The sequence below is a fragment of the Meleagris gallopavo genome, chromosome 1 (genome assembly GCF_905368555.1).
Source record: "Meleagris gallopavo chromosome 1, MGAL_WU_HG_1.1, whole genome shotgun sequence".
NCBI lineage: Eukaryota > Metazoa > Chordata > Aves > Galliformes > Phasianidae > Meleagris > Meleagris gallopavo.
In genome coordinates this window covers 95,442,020-95,460,098 of record NC_139404.1, presented here as the reverse complement: position 1 = coordinate 95,460,098, position 18,079 = coordinate 95,442,020, and the positions used below count along the sequence as shown (strand labels likewise).

Sequence of the window (18,079 nt, the reverse complement as noted above, 5' to 3'; positions counted from 1 at the left end):
TTCATTTGAGTATCAGTAGAAGCATGTGTTTCTATTGTTTATTGGTAGCTCTAAACCCATAAAATCCAGGATTATGAAGTTGAGATATTGATTACCAGAACCAAGTTTATTTCAAAATCTGAAGGCCTGCGATTCAGATATTGTTGTTATGTCTAAGTACTTCATTTCTAAAAGCATTATTATTTCTTCTCAATAATATTTAGAAGATTAAAAAGAAGGAAGTCAAATGCAACATACTCACATACCCTAAGACCATCAAAGGGGAAAAAGAGGACTTTTAAGTGTGTTTTTTCTTCCCTGAGTACATTTGATTCAAAAAGAGGGAAAGTGGTTATGGCTAATGAGTCCCATGAGAAAACCAAGCAGAATTCACAAATGTGTAGGGAGGCCTGGCCATAATGTATCAGGCTTTTTAGAATAAAATCTGTGCTTGTATCTTTCTGGACAAATTAACAACAAATTGAAACAGAAATAATCAATATATGTATGTCTACTTAGGCATATCTATCTACAGATAGACAACTAGCATGGACAATGCTAGGAGTGGCATTGTAAGATCTTTGAAGGAGCCACTGAATGTGTCCAAACTTCACTGTCTCCTAGAAATTATCTTCATCTCTGTCTACAGTAGAGGGAAGGGAGATGCAGAGATGTATTGGCTAATTAACAGCTTTAGACCAACATTGTCTTTTTGATGCAGTGTAACAAAAAAATGGTGATTTCTAAGAATTATCACTAAAAAGACATACTGAAGATATTCATATTGAACATCTCCTCCTTCATTTTCTGATACATACTTTATATTTGCTGTTCCTGTTTATGGATGGTAATACAGCTTCCTTTAGTTTATCCAAATTGAGTAACCAAAATGCAGTAACCAAAATGAGATCTTTAAGAACTAGGTACAAGGGCCACATGTGGTGCTTGGAGATGGAATCATAGTTTTCCATAGATCTTTATACTAAGTGATCAAACTGCTTCTTATTTTTACTAGAAGAAATAGTTTTTCCCTTCTCTTTGAAGGAGTGTTTAGCAAATTTATGTGGTAAAGTGTTTTTGTTAACCTTTCATAAGATCACAATCATTTTGATTTAATGAATTATTACTTTTCATATTTGCACTAGATTTCATTATCTTATCTGGAAAGGGAAAAGTCACTTTGAAAAAGAAATTTCTATTTGTAGTGGTTGGTTTCTTGTGTGCACGGTATATAAGGAGGGAAAGTTTAGTTACAGTTTGGAAACATATAATAACTAAGTGTCGTGTATGCTCTAAGCAAGTTAAAAACCTGTTCATTTTCTTAAATTATGCTAGCCAGTTTAGTTCCAGATATCTGGCTGACATTATTGTTATCTGAACACTGCAGAACTAGTGAATAATTGAATCTCTCTCATCGCTTGCAAGATTTGAAAAAGCATTACTATCAACTCTGAATAGTCATATTTTTCTTTCCCGATTTCCTAAGCAGCCAAAGGTGAATGATTTGTTTGAATTTAGTTGGTATGTTTGGTAGTTCACATTCGAAGCTTAGCACTCTATTGTTTTAAAAACATTGTTGTAAGAGGGTGCTAAAGTCAAGTCATTAAGCTACTCAGTCATTCCAATTGTCATGTATATTTTCTCGTTAAAATAATGCTTTCATGTGTTTGTTTTGTCTGGCAGATATCAGTCCACCAGCACAAGGCGTGGATCACAGGCAAGTCCAGAAGGAACTGGGAGACGTCATTGTACGACTGCATAACCCTGTTGTGCTGACACCCACAACAGTTCAAGTTACCTGGACAGTAAGGCTTTCGATATAATTACCTTGCTATACCTAATTTTGCCTATTTGTCCCTACATTTCTTTTACTATACTGAAAACCTCCGGTCTTGACCAGCATAAGTGCTCTACTAAACTAATGTCATACAGGAATATGTGTAGATGAAATGATCTTTTCATTTTCTCCTTTAGGTCAGGCAGATTGAAGGATTTCTGCATTCAGCTTAAAGGGAGATAGATGTCTAATTATGAAAATGAATTATGTTTAACACCATAATCTAAGGGTAATTGATCTGTGGATTCATAATTGTGGATAGCAAAAATAACTATCATCATTAAAATGTTATGAAAAAAACATTTTCCACTTGAAAGCATGAGAACCCCTTAAGAATACTCTATTGTTTGGTGACCCTAAAATACAGAAATAGATTTCTATAGTGCGCTTGTTGAAAAGCTATGCTGGTGCCTGATCCATGGGTAGCATCTGGTATTCTAGCATACGCCTTATCCTCAGTCAGTGGATTTCCTTTAATTATAGAAGACCAGAATGTTTCTGGCAGTACTTAGCTTACCTATTTGAGGGACCAAACTACTGGGTAGAATTTCTGAGAAGTTAAGACATAGTGTATGGCTTTCAAAATTCTATGTTTCTCTTACAATCTCTTAGAAAGAGATTGTTCCTAGGGCACTCCACACCACAAATGAGGGCTTTGCTTTTGGAGCATGTGCCCCAGAGGAAGGAGAGTCCTGGTTAGAAAAGTGAGATAAACAACATTACAGTGCCCTTCACTGCAACAGTTACGTTATATAGAATGAATTCTACTAAAGAGATATTCACAATACGCAGAAGTTTTCTTCTACAGGTAATATTGTTAAGAGTTTCATGTATACAGTGGTCTATACAATAGAATATAATTATGGATAGATTGTGTATTATAGAAATACTGCAGTTTTTACACATCTCAGATGTATTTATGGGGGCTTATATGTCATCCTTATTTCAACAGATTTCAATGGTAAGGGCCAGATTAAAAATGAATAGAGAAGTGCACAAATTAGTCTTTCTTAGAAGATTATTTTAAAAATGTGTCATTGCATTTTGTTATTGATGTTAACACTCAGCTTGTCCTTCTAAAAATACTGTCTGTTCCAGCTAAATAACTCCAGGACAGACTGACTTTCTGGTCCAAGTGCCTTTGTAGAAAGTTTTTTTGCCCAAGCAGATGGTTCAGTAGGTTAGAAACTTTGAATGTTAGCAGCCAGTAATTTTAAACTTGGATGACCTCCATGTGGTGCTTCTTCAAGTCCTTTCTTGTATGTTAGAGATAGCAGAAACAAAATTACATAGGCTTTCTCCCTATTTATAAATGGAATTCAGTTTTATACAGTTTAATAGCATTCACTGTATTATAATGAAATACTATGGTTGAAGAGTCTCTTGGTGCCTCTACTGAACTACTAATGAGCAAAAAAAATATGGTAAGTTAAGGTATATCATTAAGGATATCAAGGGTATCAGCTCATTGGAAAGATCCCTCAAAGCAGTGACCGTATGCCATCTGACAAGTGAATAGACCTGTGTAGAGATGTTTTGGAATTGCCTGGGGGAAGAAAGGCGCACAAAAAAAAAAGTATCTGAAACAGCTAATTAGAAACTTAACAGCAACCAGAACAAAACCAACTAATTAACCATAGTTAACAGGAAAGCAGCCGCTCCATCCAGAGAATAAAGTCCATTCTGTTCTTATAAAGTGGTTAGATAGTGTAGCTAAGATACAGAAGGACAGAAGTGCAATGAGAATCACAAGACTTTCAGTATTGACCTGCAATTCAAAGAGTAAATGACTCTATTCCTGAGTTTCTGGTGTCTTGACTCCCAACAAACTTACACCATTTTCTCTCTTCTTTCTGAGATATTTTTAGTTTTTTCTTTCTTTCTTTCTTTCTTTTTTTTAATTTGAGTTTAAAATTTCACAAATAATTGTTTCTGTTTTGTAATTTTAAAATGTTTAGAAATAAAATATCTAAGTATATGCCCATATATTTCATCTGTTTGAAAAGATTAGGCTCACAAAGTCAATGTTTAAAAGGAGTATCAGAAGCTAGGTTGCCACTGTCACATAAATTTATCCCTGGTGTGCCTAAGTATTAAAGTGCAACTGTAACTATCTGGTTACATAGAGTATCTATTCTTAATAAAACTGTTCAGCATTTCTTTTTATCTTCTTTATTCAGTATGTGCTACCAAATCTTAGGAAATTCATACCACTGAAAACCAGCATTGAATAAAAAAAAAAATATTAGTTTGTCTCATGTGCTTATCTGTCATGCTCTCAACTGTAACATTTGAGTGTTTCACAAATGATACTGAATTTATCATCAGAAGGATAAAACTGTGTAGTTATCCCAATCTTACATATAGGTAGACAAGGTGCAGAGATATTTATTGCATATCAGATACACTGACTGTTACCTAATTTTAAACCTCTGGCCTGATTTATTTTTATTTCTGTTAAACATATTTGCATTGTTTCAGCATAATGTGTACTCAAAGCACTTTTATAGCTAACCTCAACTATAGCTCAGTGCTTGCAGCCTCAATTTTCTCACTTTGAGCATTAAACTGAGAGTTTAATTAGTGGCCAAATGTAAGAAGTTTCCTAGCATTATGTAGGAGCCCTGTGGCATAATCAGGAAAAAAATCAGTTCTTCAGAGTGGCAAAATAATTGCTGCTTTGAAATCCCAACTGCCTTACAGGAATTTTGAGGCTACAGTGCAGAAGGATAATTTATTTGCCTCTGCCTTTTAATCTGACATTGATTTTAAATGATTGTGCTTCACAGGAAGTTTGAATTGAGCCTACTGGAGAGTCTTGCAGTGTATCATCACCCTTTGTCTTGTTCCAGTTGGTAGATAAATACTAATGCTGTTTGAATTTTTGGAGAACACTGTGAGTCTGTGTGGTGATTTAACCCCAATATGTAGCTCCACTCCACCATGCTGCTTTCCAACTTCCCCTCATCAACAGAACAACAACAGAAAAATATGATGGAAAAAAGCTCATCGGTTGACATAAAAGCAGGCAGATCACTAACTGATTACCACCATGGGCAGAACAACTCAGCCTAGGGAGATTAATGTAATTTATTGCTTGTTGATAACAGACTAGAGCAGTGAGAACTAAAAGCAAACTAAAACCACCTCCCTCCGACATGCAGCCTCTTCTATCTCATCCCCTTGAGCAGCAAAGAGGAAAAGGGAATTGACTGCCAGTCAGTCCAGAATACTTCATCTCTGCCATTCCTCCATGGTCATTCTCTGTTCCTGATCCATGTGGGGTTCCTTCCATGGGATACCATCCTTCCTGAACTGGTCCCACATGGGCACAGGCTGCAGCCATGTAAGCCCAATGTAGTCCATGCTATTGAGCTCAATACAGTTTGAAAGATATTCTGCCCAGATGGAGAATTATTGTGCATACTGATTTGGGAGCAGAGTTCTTAGGATATTTTGGGGTTGAGGCTTACATACCCAAGAGCATATTGCAAAATGTCTTGAGAGTGTGGATTAACTGGATTGCCTGAAAGGAACCTGTATTTGAAGCAAAATCTACATTATGAGGGTGTTTTTTTTGTTTGTTTGTTTGTTTGTTTTCCCCTTTATTTTTTTAAATAAGCAAATAGCCTACAGAGTAATCATAGTCACTGAACCTGTCTTATATTCAGTTGTGGTATGTGCAGGAAAAAAAGGAACTTTGTATTCTGCAGAAATGGAGAGCTACTGTCAGCTTTATAGATACCTCCTGCACTATACATTCATCAAAAAGAGAGCATGCAAGACCAATTATGCTTGTAGGTTGCCTTAAAGCATTGAGTCAGTGCTGAACAGAACCCATCCAGTAATTGCTGTCTTCTGCCTTTTAAAGGAGCATCTGCATTTTCTGCCATCCATCTTCTGAGGTAGAAAATGTCTTTAGACCAGCACCTGTTAGAGCCCTCCTTTGATGAGGGGATTCCACAGCTGCTCCTACAATTTCTAAAGCAGCTTAGCACATCACAGATATTATATTCTGTGATCCCAGTACTCAGCAGAGAAAATTATTGCAATCTCTGTAATAATGCTAAGTGCTTTGTAAGAGGAAGTACATGAAAAAAAAAAAAAAAAAAGTGAGAGAGAAATGAAAATAACTCGAAATTATTAAATTCTTTCATCAAATCACAGTGCACATTTCTACAACTCTACCTACATGCAAATGTGTACTAATCCTGTAGTTACTTTATGCTTAGCACAAGTGAACGCTGTTCTTTAACACTAAGCATGTTTTTAGTGGCCTGCTGGTGAAGTGACATGTAATTACCACATAAGAATAGAAAAGGATGAAGTTACAAGCTTTGTAATATATGTAAGATTGTTTGTATATAGACATAAATGCATATGTATGTATATGTATTGATGTATTTATGTGAAATACACTTGATTTTCCTCACATACACTTTGAGCTATGTATATATGTCTCACATCTCTTTGGTTAATCTATGTAATTATCCATAAGTATTTTTGTACTATTCAGAAAATTAAAAAAAAAAAAAAAAAAACAAAAGGAAAATCCACCTTGCTCAGTAAGTGAAGTGACCCCTGAGCAGCTTCCCAAAAATCTGACCATAGGAAAAGGGCCTCTTGTTTAGACTAACTGCAGGTGGGAATTAGGGACAGCTTAGTATCCTCCTTGATATTGAATACAACTAGGTGTTTATAGAAAGCATTAAAATGCATAGTATTTTCATTTTCATTCGCAAGTATCCTTCCATCAACAGAATCAATCAATAATCTGAAATCCTAGCAGATCATTTGGCTCTGTTGTAATCAAACTTTCAACTGAAAGCACCTGTGTAAATGGCATGATCTCCAAGTTAAGCCGGTTTACTGCAACCATAAATGACATCCTTATTCTACTACCACACTGTTTTCATATTGCTTATGTTGTGTAGTTGTCATGTTTTCTCATAAAAAAAATTAATAGCTAGGGAAAAGAGAGGTGTATGAATAATTTGAATATCATATGTAAACTGATATGAAAGTGTGATGGACTGAAAATTATTCAGTGAAATCCAAGTGTACAGTTTTTTGTGAGTTAGTAGGTGTGTTTCTCTTTGTATGATGTCATAGAAAACCCTTTTTATATCATTTCTTGGCAACAAACAGTCACCGTTCAGTTTAGTTCTAAATTTTCAGATCTTCCCCACTGCACTGAAGTCAGTAGAGCTTAAAAGGATCTGCAGCAAAGACAAAATTGAAAGTTCTAAAATAGTTATGGTGCCTTTCAGCATAATTTCTAATACAAAAGCTGGGCAAGAACCAAATTTATTTAATTATTAAACATCATAGCCTCATATTGTAAGGTAGGTTGAGAAAGTATATGAAGTTGCTGTTCTTATTCAATTTTGTAGTAAACATGAGATTCACAAAGTCTTTATGTCCGTAAAACATTTAATTAATGAAAGTCAAACATGGATGAAAACAATTTACTCTGATTTACAGACTCCCTTCATCTGGAAACAGCTGCTTAATGTTCTTCTTAAAAACACAGCTTGATTCTTTCGGTATTAACAAGCTATTATTGTGAGTTATATCCCTCTTTCAGTGCATAAATTCACTTAAAGTGAATGTAGAGAAGTTTATAAAATGCGAGCTTAATGTTGTTATAACATATGTCGCAAGATTTTTAACAGTGACAGTTTTGATGAAAGACATTTCTGCTTTGCTCTCACAAATAAAGCTTTCTTCTTGCATGCCCTGCTTTTTAATGTCTTAAGAATCTGCATCCCTTCTGAATGACTCGATAAACTATAACAAGATTATAGCAAAAGTGTAATAGACTCTGGTTTGTGTTTTCAGCTTGAAGTTCATTTCTTCTGAAGATAAATCAAACAAATGTATCTTTAATTCTGAAGTACCTTTGAGTTAGCAGAATGTCAAGAACAGAAAGGAAACCCTGTTTGTTGAATCTTGGATATAACACAGAAATTTATCAAACTGCTAGTCATATAGTCTTGTTATTTAGTTGCATTTTCTTTGGGTATTTGAGAACTGCAGAAGCAGCTAGACTTGGTTTGATTTTACCTGATGGATAAAACCTGATGGTTGTTTTGTTTGTGTTTACATGCAAACATCATAATAACTCGAATCATTATTTCAAATTGTTTTTGTTTTGTCTTGTTTTTCAAGAGAAAAAATGAATGCAACATCTCCCAGATAGAACACACTTTAGGTTTTTCCTTCAAATAAAAATTAATAAATAAAAATAAAAAGAGTTGTTAAACTTCTGTGTCTGCCTAGCAACAGTTAGAATATAAAACAAAAATAACATTCCATCTCCATCTGATGGATTGAGTACATCACAACCCCCAGGATGTAAAGAGACTGTTTAGACTATGAACGCAAGAAACAGCACATGTTCTTGGATGTTGTTTTCTCTGCATCTGTCTTATGTTTATTTTACTTTCCCGAGCATCTCATGAAAAGATGAACTGTAAGCCAAGTAATGGACTAACTGAAAGCATATAGGGCTTCTTCAAAGACTTGTCTTCTTCTGAAAAGAATTTGTTTTTCTTTTCTTCTCATACTTCAGCACATCAGTAGCCAAGTTGTCTATAAGTGCAGTAAGCATTATGTCAACGTTCTCTTTTTTTTTATTTGTTGCAGGGGTGAGAGCTTTTTTTATGACTTAAGATGGTATTTGCCGTGATATATATATAACTGCAGAAAGTAAAATAGAAATGTTCTATAACAAGTAATGTGAGAAGAATGTTCCTTTAGAGACAATTAATAATGGTACAATGGTACAAGAAGGCATTTAGATTTTTAAATTTCAGCAGCATAAATGGTTGTTAATTTTTTTCTTTTTCACAAGGACAAGAGTATTGTAGGCAAAAGTTTCGCTTTCTTTTCAAAATGTTTTGTTACTTTAATGTGTTCACTGACATATTACTTAATGCCATTTCTAGGTTGACCGCCAATCGCAGTTTATTCAGGGCTACCGGGTAATGTACCGCCAAACATCTGGCCTACCGTCTCCAGCTGTATGGCAGAATTTGGAGGTCAAAGTCCCAACAGAGCGCAGTGCTGTTCTAGTCAACTTGAAAAAAGGAGTCACTTATGAAATTAAAGTTCGCCCGTACTTCAATGAATTTCAAGGAATGGACAGTGAATCAAAGTCTGCTCGTACCACAGAGGAAGGTTAGTAAAATAGTCAAATATCATTTTTGGTTATTTTATGCATGCCTTCATTCAGCTTCACGTGATTTCTGTTTGTTAAATATAAGGCCATCATTAGAATTCAACATCATAATCAGTTTTCTGCTATAAGTATTCCCGGAGAAAGCATTTGGCCAGTTCTGTATTCTTTTGACTTCCACCTGCTCTTTATGTGCAAGTGGCTTTGAGTCTTCTAACAAGTGTACGCAGCAGACATTCTTTTACAAACAGTGTTGATGCAAAAAAAAAACTTCAATTGGCACTTTGAAAATAAAATTCAGTTTGAAAGGCACACCACTCCATTGGTTCTGCCAGCAAAGTTCATGAAACTGTCCTATTTAGTTGTTTGCAGTTTTCTTAAGTACCGTTTACATGTAAGTGAAACACAGTGTGCAGACATAGCGAACATTTTACCTCACTGAAATGCAGAAGCATTTGTCCCTATGGCATGTAGTACAATATACTTACGCATTTGATGACCATTTTTTATAAAATTTAAAGAGTTTGAGGTGAGATATGTAATTTTTATCCTTTTCTCTTGGTGTGCAAAAATCTATCTATCTGGAATAACCTCTGCCTGGAGAACCTGAGCAGTCATCATCAATTTTCCTCTATAAAAGAAAAGTGATCACAAAAGTGAGGATTCATCTTCTCACTTTGTATCACTGATTTCTTTCAAAACATAGGAAAGAAATACCAGTGATGTTTCTAAATGCTCATGTGGTTTTCATGGGTTTTGAGTGCACTCTTTCAGTCCTACTGAAGATGCGTCTTAATCACTTACAGTAGTCTCCTGAGGTTTAGTTTACTACTGATTGTCAACCGCTTTTTACATTTCAGAAGGACTCGCTTTTTCTCTTTGTTATAATTATTGACCAGCAAGTAAGCAGTCCTGAGGGTAACTTAGTTTCTGCCTCTCTTGAGGCAAATGAGGAAATTCAGCGTCCTGCAACATGTAGGAAGGCATTCCTTAAGTAACATTTAGCATTTGCTACTTTCTGTTTCCAGTTTCTTTGTTCAGACCATAAAGCCTAAAAAAATCAGTTAAGACTAGCTTTGCAGTAGTCTAAACCAAGCTTTAAAAGTAATAAATTTTTAAAAAGCTACTAAAAAAAGATTTCCATTTCTATAAAATAAATGAGAAATTAAATTTTCTTTCTTAAACCTCATCTCTCCATACTGCCAGTCAGGTAACATTGTACTTTAAAGGCCACTTTCTTTGTGTGCAATTTTCCACATTGGAAAGATTTTTAGAACTTTTCTTGTGGGTAGTTATGTATAGCTAACAAACGAGGATCTGCTTTGTAGATGCGTAACTTCAAGTAGTCTGTTTACAAGTATCTCTTTCAAAAAAGCAACTATTTCTATCACAAGTCAAGTGACAGCCCCTTTATAAAATTCTTCCTTTTGTTTGGGTGATAAAATGATGCACTTCCATGAGAAAGTTAAGAAATTTGCTAAATGCTGTTCCAGAGATATTTTCCTTTAACTCCTCATATTAACTTTGTAATCATATTGGTGTTCATGTATTTCAAAAATAGCACTAACTTAATGTTTAATAACTGTGGTTTGCTCCTCATCCAATAAAGAGAAATGGCAGTCTATTTCAAGGTGTCACACTTTCTATGTAGCCTGTGATTTCATTTCAAAAATGATCTTTTTTAGACTTGACTTTTTTAAAATGTCAGTTGTACTATTTTTAGAAAGTAATTTGGAAGAGTGATATGCATGTTTGAAGGTTTTTGCAAGATGAACAACCCAGGTAAAGGAAAGTACAATCAGGAGGCAGTGGCAGCTTTCTGCTGGACTGAATTTTACATGCAATGTTACTTCTGAGTCCTAGCTCCAAAAATCAATTTTGCTACAGTTAGACTTTTCCTCTGGATCAGGCATTTGTCACAGTTCAGTATCCATTCATCTCCTACCTCTTTGGCCTTGTGAAGGTAATAAATGGAATTCTGTTTGGCTGCCTCTGGAAGAGATGAGCAGCGATTTGGGTTCTTTCATATCTGTAAGAAGAAGCTGAGCACTGGAATAATTGACCTGTCAAGAAGCAGGCAAGGTGTTCTCCACAAGGCAGCAGCAAGGGAAATGAGAAAACAGGTTTAAAAATGTTATTTTTCAATGTAGTCTATTTAATAACTGCAGCAGTGTCAGACAAGTGCCTTAATTTATATCACAGTGCCAGCTTACAAAGTGATATTATCATAGGAGGAGGAAGCAGAACTGTTACATACGTATGTGTGTCTACACACATAAGAGCTAAATAGAACATTTTGTTTGTTAATTTTCACTTCTTTTTTCACCTCTGCTATGAAGACAGATGATAATCCTTTCAGGTACATACAATATTTTAAATCTCTTCTGGAATAACTTTATGGAGTAGTATTTGTTCTGCATATTGTTTGTCAGTACAAAAATATGACAGTTGGTAGTGGAGGTCTCCTAAGTTTTATCGGTTGCTGTCTTGCAACAGCAATCAATTCTTGCTTGCCTTACCGCAGCTCTTAAAGTGATACTTTCAGCTACATTCATCAGTTGTGATTTAATTTTGCTTAAAGCTTACCATATATCCTTCAAAACCAAAAAGAGTCCACACACAGAATATTAACTAGAATATTCCTGCAGTTTAAATACAAATGCAAATCATTACATTGCTTTTTTTTTTTTCAATGATAGAGAAAGGTATTCATTTTATATATTCTTTAGCATTTACGTCTCTCTTCTCCCTTCCCCCCATGTTCCCCAGTACTTACACATAAAACATGATATCATCACCCGAATGTCCTAATGATGAAAGTATATACATTTCAGCATAATGTTCCATTTTACTTATAAAAAAAAAATACAGTGTTGTTTTGCCATTTTTATTATTGTTGTTTGTTATTATTATTTAGTATTGTTAATATTGTACACACAGTTATTCTTGGTTTTGTTGTTACACAATATCTTTAAGGTTTTTAAAACTCTTTTTTTTCTTTTTTTCTCTGTGGTTCATTTGCCATAAAATACACAATGCAGCCTTATTGTTCAACAAGGTGTAGCCCAAGGTCACCTTTTCGTGCTTTACTTGGTTAAGAGTCAAACTATCCATAATATAGCTCTATTTTTCCCCTCTACAACTGTTTCTACCTAGCACTATTTGCTTTGCTGCTGAACCTCTATCTGAAAATGTAGTTCCCAAAATGTGGAGGACTCACAGGAGTCATACACTGGGCAACTGATGTCATCTATGTGGACTTGTGCAAGGCCTTTGACATGATCCCACGCCACATCCTTATCTCTAAATTGGAGAGATATGGATTTGAAGGGTGGATAAAGAATTGGCTGGATGGTCATAGCCATAAGGTTATTGTCAATGACTTTACATCCACGTGAAGGCTGGTCACAAGCAGCATCAGCCAGGGATCTATCTTGGGACTGGTGCTCTTTATCAATGATGTACTGTAAGATAGAGTGTACAATCAGGAAGTTTGCTGATCACACTAAGCTGAGGGATGCAGTCAATACAATAGAAAGAAGGAATGCTATTCGGAGGGGCCTGGACAGACTTGAAAAGTGGGTCCACTAGAACCAAATGAAATTCAATTAGGCCAAGTGTAAGGTCTTGCATTTGAGTTGAGGCAATTCCAGATACAAGTACAGACTGGAAGAAGAACTCCTTGAGAGCTTCTGAAAAGGACTTGGGGGTCCTGATGGAAGAAAAGCTGGATGTGAGCCACCAATATGCTCTTGCAACCTGGAAAGCCATTGGTGTCCTGAGCTACAACAAAAGAGGGGCTGCTAGTAGGGAGAGGAGAGGATTGTCCCCCTCTATTTTTCCCTTATGAGGCCCCAACTGAAGTATTGTGTCCAGACCTGGGGCCCCCAGCACAAGAAGGATGCAGAGCTGTTGGAATGGTCCAGAGGAGGGCCATGAAGATGACCAGAGGGCTGGAACACCTCTCCAGTTGAGCTTGTTTAGAAAAGAACACTGCGGGTGACCTAATTGCAGGCTTTCGGTACCTAAAGGGAGCCTACAAACAGGAGGGGAATCAACTCTTTGAAAGGGTAGATAACAGCAGGACAAGGGGAGATGGTTTTGAAGTTGAGGGAGGGAAAATTTAGGTTGAATGTCAGGAGAAAAATCTTTACTATGAGGGAGATGAGGTCCTGGAACAGGCTGCCCAGAGATGTTGTGGTTGCCCCATCCCTAGTGGTGTTCAAGGTGTTCAAGGTGTTCAAGGTGTTCAAGGCTCTGGGGAGACCTCGCTGTGATCTTCCAATACTTGCAAGGAGATTACAAGCAGGAGGGGAACTGACTTTTTACGCAGGTAGATAGTGATAGGACAAAGAGGAATGGATTTAAACTGAAAGAGGATAGTTTTAGGTTAGATTTTAGGAAGAAAGTTTTTACTCAGAGAGTGGTGAGACTCTGGCACAGGCTTCCCAGAGAAGTTGTGGATGCCTCATCTCTGAAGACGCTCATGGCCAACCTTGATGGGCAGCCTAATCTAGTGGTTGGCAACCCTGCCAATGGCAGGGGACTTGGAACCAGCTGGTCTGTAAGATCCCTTCCATCCCAAGCCATTCTATGATTCTATGATACGTGTGTTATGTTTTTATATATATTTTTTCTTATGGAATCTTGTATGGTCCCTCCTCCCTACTTCTGATGCCACGGTTTTAAGTTGTTTAATTCATACAATTGGCTACTCCAGATCTTCATGATTACCAGGGTAAGGTTTGAGCTCAGCTTCCTGAGCTTTTGCCGGGTCAAGTCCTGAGAACAATCTGAATAGACAGTCTCAAAAAGGCTACTGGAAAAAAATAAGTAAATCTGTAGTGACTTGGAAAGGCTCATATTCCTGATATCTGTGGCTGTGTCTGCTTGCATTAAGCCTAACAGATATAAATACAAAGGTACCAGCTACTTTGCCTGAGAGGTATGGTCCATGCAGTTGGGAAAGATATGACTAGAGTTCTAGTGACATTGGAACATAGCAGTTAGAGTTCTCTCTGAGCAGGAATGCTCTTGATGATCAGACTGCAGTCAGGGAGCCAGAAAACCAGAGGGTAGATATATTTGAAGCTGAGTTGGAGGAGAGTTTTTTTGGTTCTGATTTAATCTCCTGTTATTCTTCAACATTTCATTTAAGATATTTTAATCTCATATTAAAAGTGAAAAATACATATTTTTTTTTAATTTTGGAAGAAAATTTCAGTAGAGTTATTAAAAAAAAAAAAGTCACCCTGGAACAGGATCTGCTGGGAGCTGAAAAATTGTCCTGAGAAGTTATCATTATACACTTGTTATATTAGTCCACACTTCCCTAGACTCTATTATGTTTTTTTTTTGTTGTTGTTGTTGTTTGTTTTTTTCCCAAAGACTGAGTAGATGGACTGGGAAAGATAGACTAGATGGATCATAGGATCAATCTGGTGTAGCTGATATTAGATTTCTTTCCCTCCCGCTCCCCCCCCCCAGGGACATACCTTAATATGATACACTCAATGTTGGTGATTTAGCTTGCCACTGTGGTACTTTCAGTGTTTGCTTGAATAGCCACAAGAAGTTTTAATGTCACATAGTGGCCAAGGAAGGACATATGTCTTTGCGGTGACAGCTATAGCTGTGCAGGGAGAGCCTCTGCATGGGTGCAGAAGATGCTCACAGAGGGGACTTTGGCCTCTCTATGGAACTTACTGCAGCACTTCCCAAACAACAAGTTCTAAGCCAACAAAAGCACCCTGCTGTTGATGTCACTGCAGGAAGGGCTTTGCATTTTTTTTTTATTTTTATTTTTTTCTTCACTCTTCAAAACAGAGTAGGGGGGACTGACAAAGATAGGGCCTTGATATGCAGTGGCCAGCCAAACAGCTGTGAGTGGTTGAACTGAACAGGGGACTCTAAAGAGAAAGATTAGCCTGAAGAAAGAAAAGCATAAATATATATCTGACCCCATATATCGGCTCCCCCATTCACTGGCATTTGGTGTAAAGTTTTAAAAACTTAAACCCTTTTCTGTCTAAAAGGTGCAAAGCTTTATGCTTAAACAAGTTGAGTTATTGACTTCTCGGAGAACCAAAATAGAAACAAGCAAACAAAAATTCCTGAACACCCATTTCTCACAATAGTATCAGACCACGTGGGGGAAAAAGAATGAAAAGACTTTTCGGGGCAGCGGATGCAATCTCACATTTTGACTTGGTTGACTTAGTGACATATGTATAGCTAACCATGTATTATGGAAAACAAATGCAAGCATGAGAATAATTTGAATGCAAGCTTAAGAAATGCAATATCTAAATAAATGAGAAGTGATTTGTATTGATTCTCCATTACCACAAATTCCACATTTTCATTCAATACAATGCTTCTCTTCAGAAAGGCATTTTTTCAAAGTTATCGGTCCCTAACAAAATGTGCATACCTAGTCCTGCAGAGGCTGTGAACTTTGTATGTTCTCTGTTTGCACTAACACTGTTTTAGCAAAATTTGTGCTCTAGCAAATGGATTAATGTCTTATTCCTGTTTGTTCCCTCTGTTTGGTGCAGCCCCAAGTGCCCCTCCTCAGTCTGTTACTGTCCTGACAGTTGGAAACCACAATAGCACAAGCATCAGCATCTCCTGGGATCCTCCCCCTCCAGATCACCAAAATGGAATCATCCAGGAATACAAGGTAGAAAGGATCTGTAATGGAAGGGTTGTGTGTTTTAAGAAACAGCCTGCATGAATTACAGAACAGTAGCACTGTTTACAGATTTCGATTCTGAGAGCATTTACTGCCACCCATATAATTATATGGAGAAAAAGGACTGAATGCCTATGGATTTTTTTTTATTTTTTATTTTTTATTTTTTATTTTTTTCCATATAAGCAGTGCTACTGTTATTGTTAAAACCAAAAATAACATGAGCTAGATCTGGAAGAGACTTGTAGTTGCCAATTAGTTTAAAGGTTTTCTTTCTTTCTTATCCTTGGAAGAAAGAGAAGGGTTTTTTTGTTGTTGTTGTTGTTTGTTTTCTTTTTTTCCTAGGGGGTTCTTTACTCCCAGGACAAGTGGTGGAGCTTCTATCTCAAAATGTCTTCAGCCTGGTAGAAAAGCTGGCAGGAAAGATACTACTCTCCCCTGCAAAAATGCTAATCTTATCACTTCAAGGTCAAAGTCAAGAACTATAGCTCTGGGAGAATACAAGTCTTCCTTCAAAGACTAGCTGTGTCAAGATTCACAACTTAAAGTGCTAGTTTGTTGGCTCTGAGGAACAGACTAGATATGCAGAGTTTGTTACTTGACTGCTTGCTGCACTGGTTGCTTTTCTCTGCTTTTTTTTTGCTGTGATGGCTCAAGTTATCCTTCCTTTATTCATCACCTTACATTTTGTAACAGTCTATTCCCCACTAAGCTTGCTTTAGCACATATATTTTCCCAACTTGGAAATATTGCAGTGTGTTATTGGTGTGTGTGGAGGGAATACTGGAGAAAATGATCATGCTACATTCAGCATTTTCACAGCCTTGTAACTGTGGAACATGCAGTTTGGTAAATATATTCATTGTGGCTAACTTCTATACTGAACGTGAAATTTATAATTGAAATAGAGCAGGGCAGCTTCCTTGAAAATCCCACTAAGGGCAGAAATGATAATCTTTTTGAGATGCAGGTGATTATTTCACTTAGGAATATGTAATTTATTCTTCCTGATGCGTTGTGAGGAAAAACAGAATCAAAAAGGAAGAAAGTGCTTGGCTTATAACCAATTCATGTTTTAACCTCTTATGGATTATCATTTGATCAGAGGGATGCAGTAAATGTACAGTAGTACATGTACTATTTATATTTAATTTAATTTACTGCATGTAAATATTTTTAGCATAGCACTTGTTTTATTTTGCTTTTATTTAATATTAAGATTTATTAATGACAATATGGTATTGATCTCATTTTCATATAAATAATTGTATCTTTTGCTTTAATTCATCTTGATGCTGAATGTTCTATGAGGCAACATTAACTTTCAGGAGCTTATAGGCAAATAAGTAAAACACAGTCTTAAACCACAAAATATATAGATATGAAAGAAAGTCAGTCGATGGTTAATCAAAGCCACATTCCAGGTGAGTACTCAGACCTCTAGACTGTTTAGAAAAACAGCTGGAGTCACCACCTATTTCATCCCTTACTGTAGGATTAGATGGCTGCCTGATTAGTGTGCTGGCTGTGGTGAATCTAATGTAAAGAGTCTTTAGTATAAAATGACTGCTGAGGTTTCACTGGATATTTTCTAACAAATTGAATGTAGATCTGTTGTTTCCAGTATAAGAATGAATGTAGATTCATTTATGAAATCAGTGCCTATAATAAGGAATATTTTGTAGTTGCTATTACTTAAGACCAGGACAAACAAGGACTGAAAGAATGAATTGCAATAGTCTCTCGCCCTAATGCATTCTGCCCTGCACATAGCCTCTACATGAGCACAAAAGTTTATTTTGTTCTCAAAGTCTTTCTCAGTGCTTTGCAGAAAAAAGAATAAGGTGTGATAAAACACTGAGAAGGGTCAAAAGTAAGGGTAAAGAGAGTATTAATGTTGTTTAGACACATCTGTTGGTCACTGAGAGTGGTTCCACCAGTAAGTGCTTTCTTCTGCTGTTATAATTATGTAGTGTACATATGATACCTTTAAGCATTGATTTTCTTGAGTAAAGTGGCAGCAAATGCTTTCTTTGATCATAGACAAGCAGAATGTGCCAAAAAAACAATAACTGAAGAAGAATCTCTAAGAAGTCTTAGTTTTGAAACTTCTCAGGAAAAGCTGATGGATAAATGCAGGAGAGAGAAATAACTGTGAAATTATATACCATTCTCATTATAAAATATGAATTCAGATTTAAGAATATTTGTTGCTTCTGTTTAATTAGAAAATAATTGAGTCAGGAACTGATATCTGGATTTCTGAACAATGTATGTAATCACAATAAAGAACAATTTTGTACTTACTCTGCTTCAGAAATGTCGCATGCCCCTGCTGTGTAGCAAAAAGAAATAGAGAAGGATTTTGAAAAATTTTTACCCCTTTAAT

At 36.2% G+C, this 18,079-nt stretch overlaps 1 protein-coding gene across 6 annotated transcripts in view; it reads left to right on the top strand.

The window, feature by feature from the left end:
* The window catches only part of ROBO2 (roundabout guidance receptor 2), a 459,965-nt gene that overhangs the window by 370,734 nt on the left and 71,152 nt on the right, over positions 1-18,079 (top strand). For all 6 annotated transcript variants that reach the window (XM_031556589.2, XM_031556590.2, XM_085241102.1 and 3 more), the window contains exons 14-16: positions 1,663-1,784; positions 8,767-8,998; positions 15,554-15,678. In XM_031556589.2, coding sequence (XP_031412449.1) covers positions 1,663-1,784; positions 8,767-8,998; positions 15,554-15,678 — 479 coding nt within the window. The remainder of the gene's footprint in view (positions 1-1,662; positions 1,785-8,766; positions 8,999-15,553; positions 15,679-18,079) is intronic.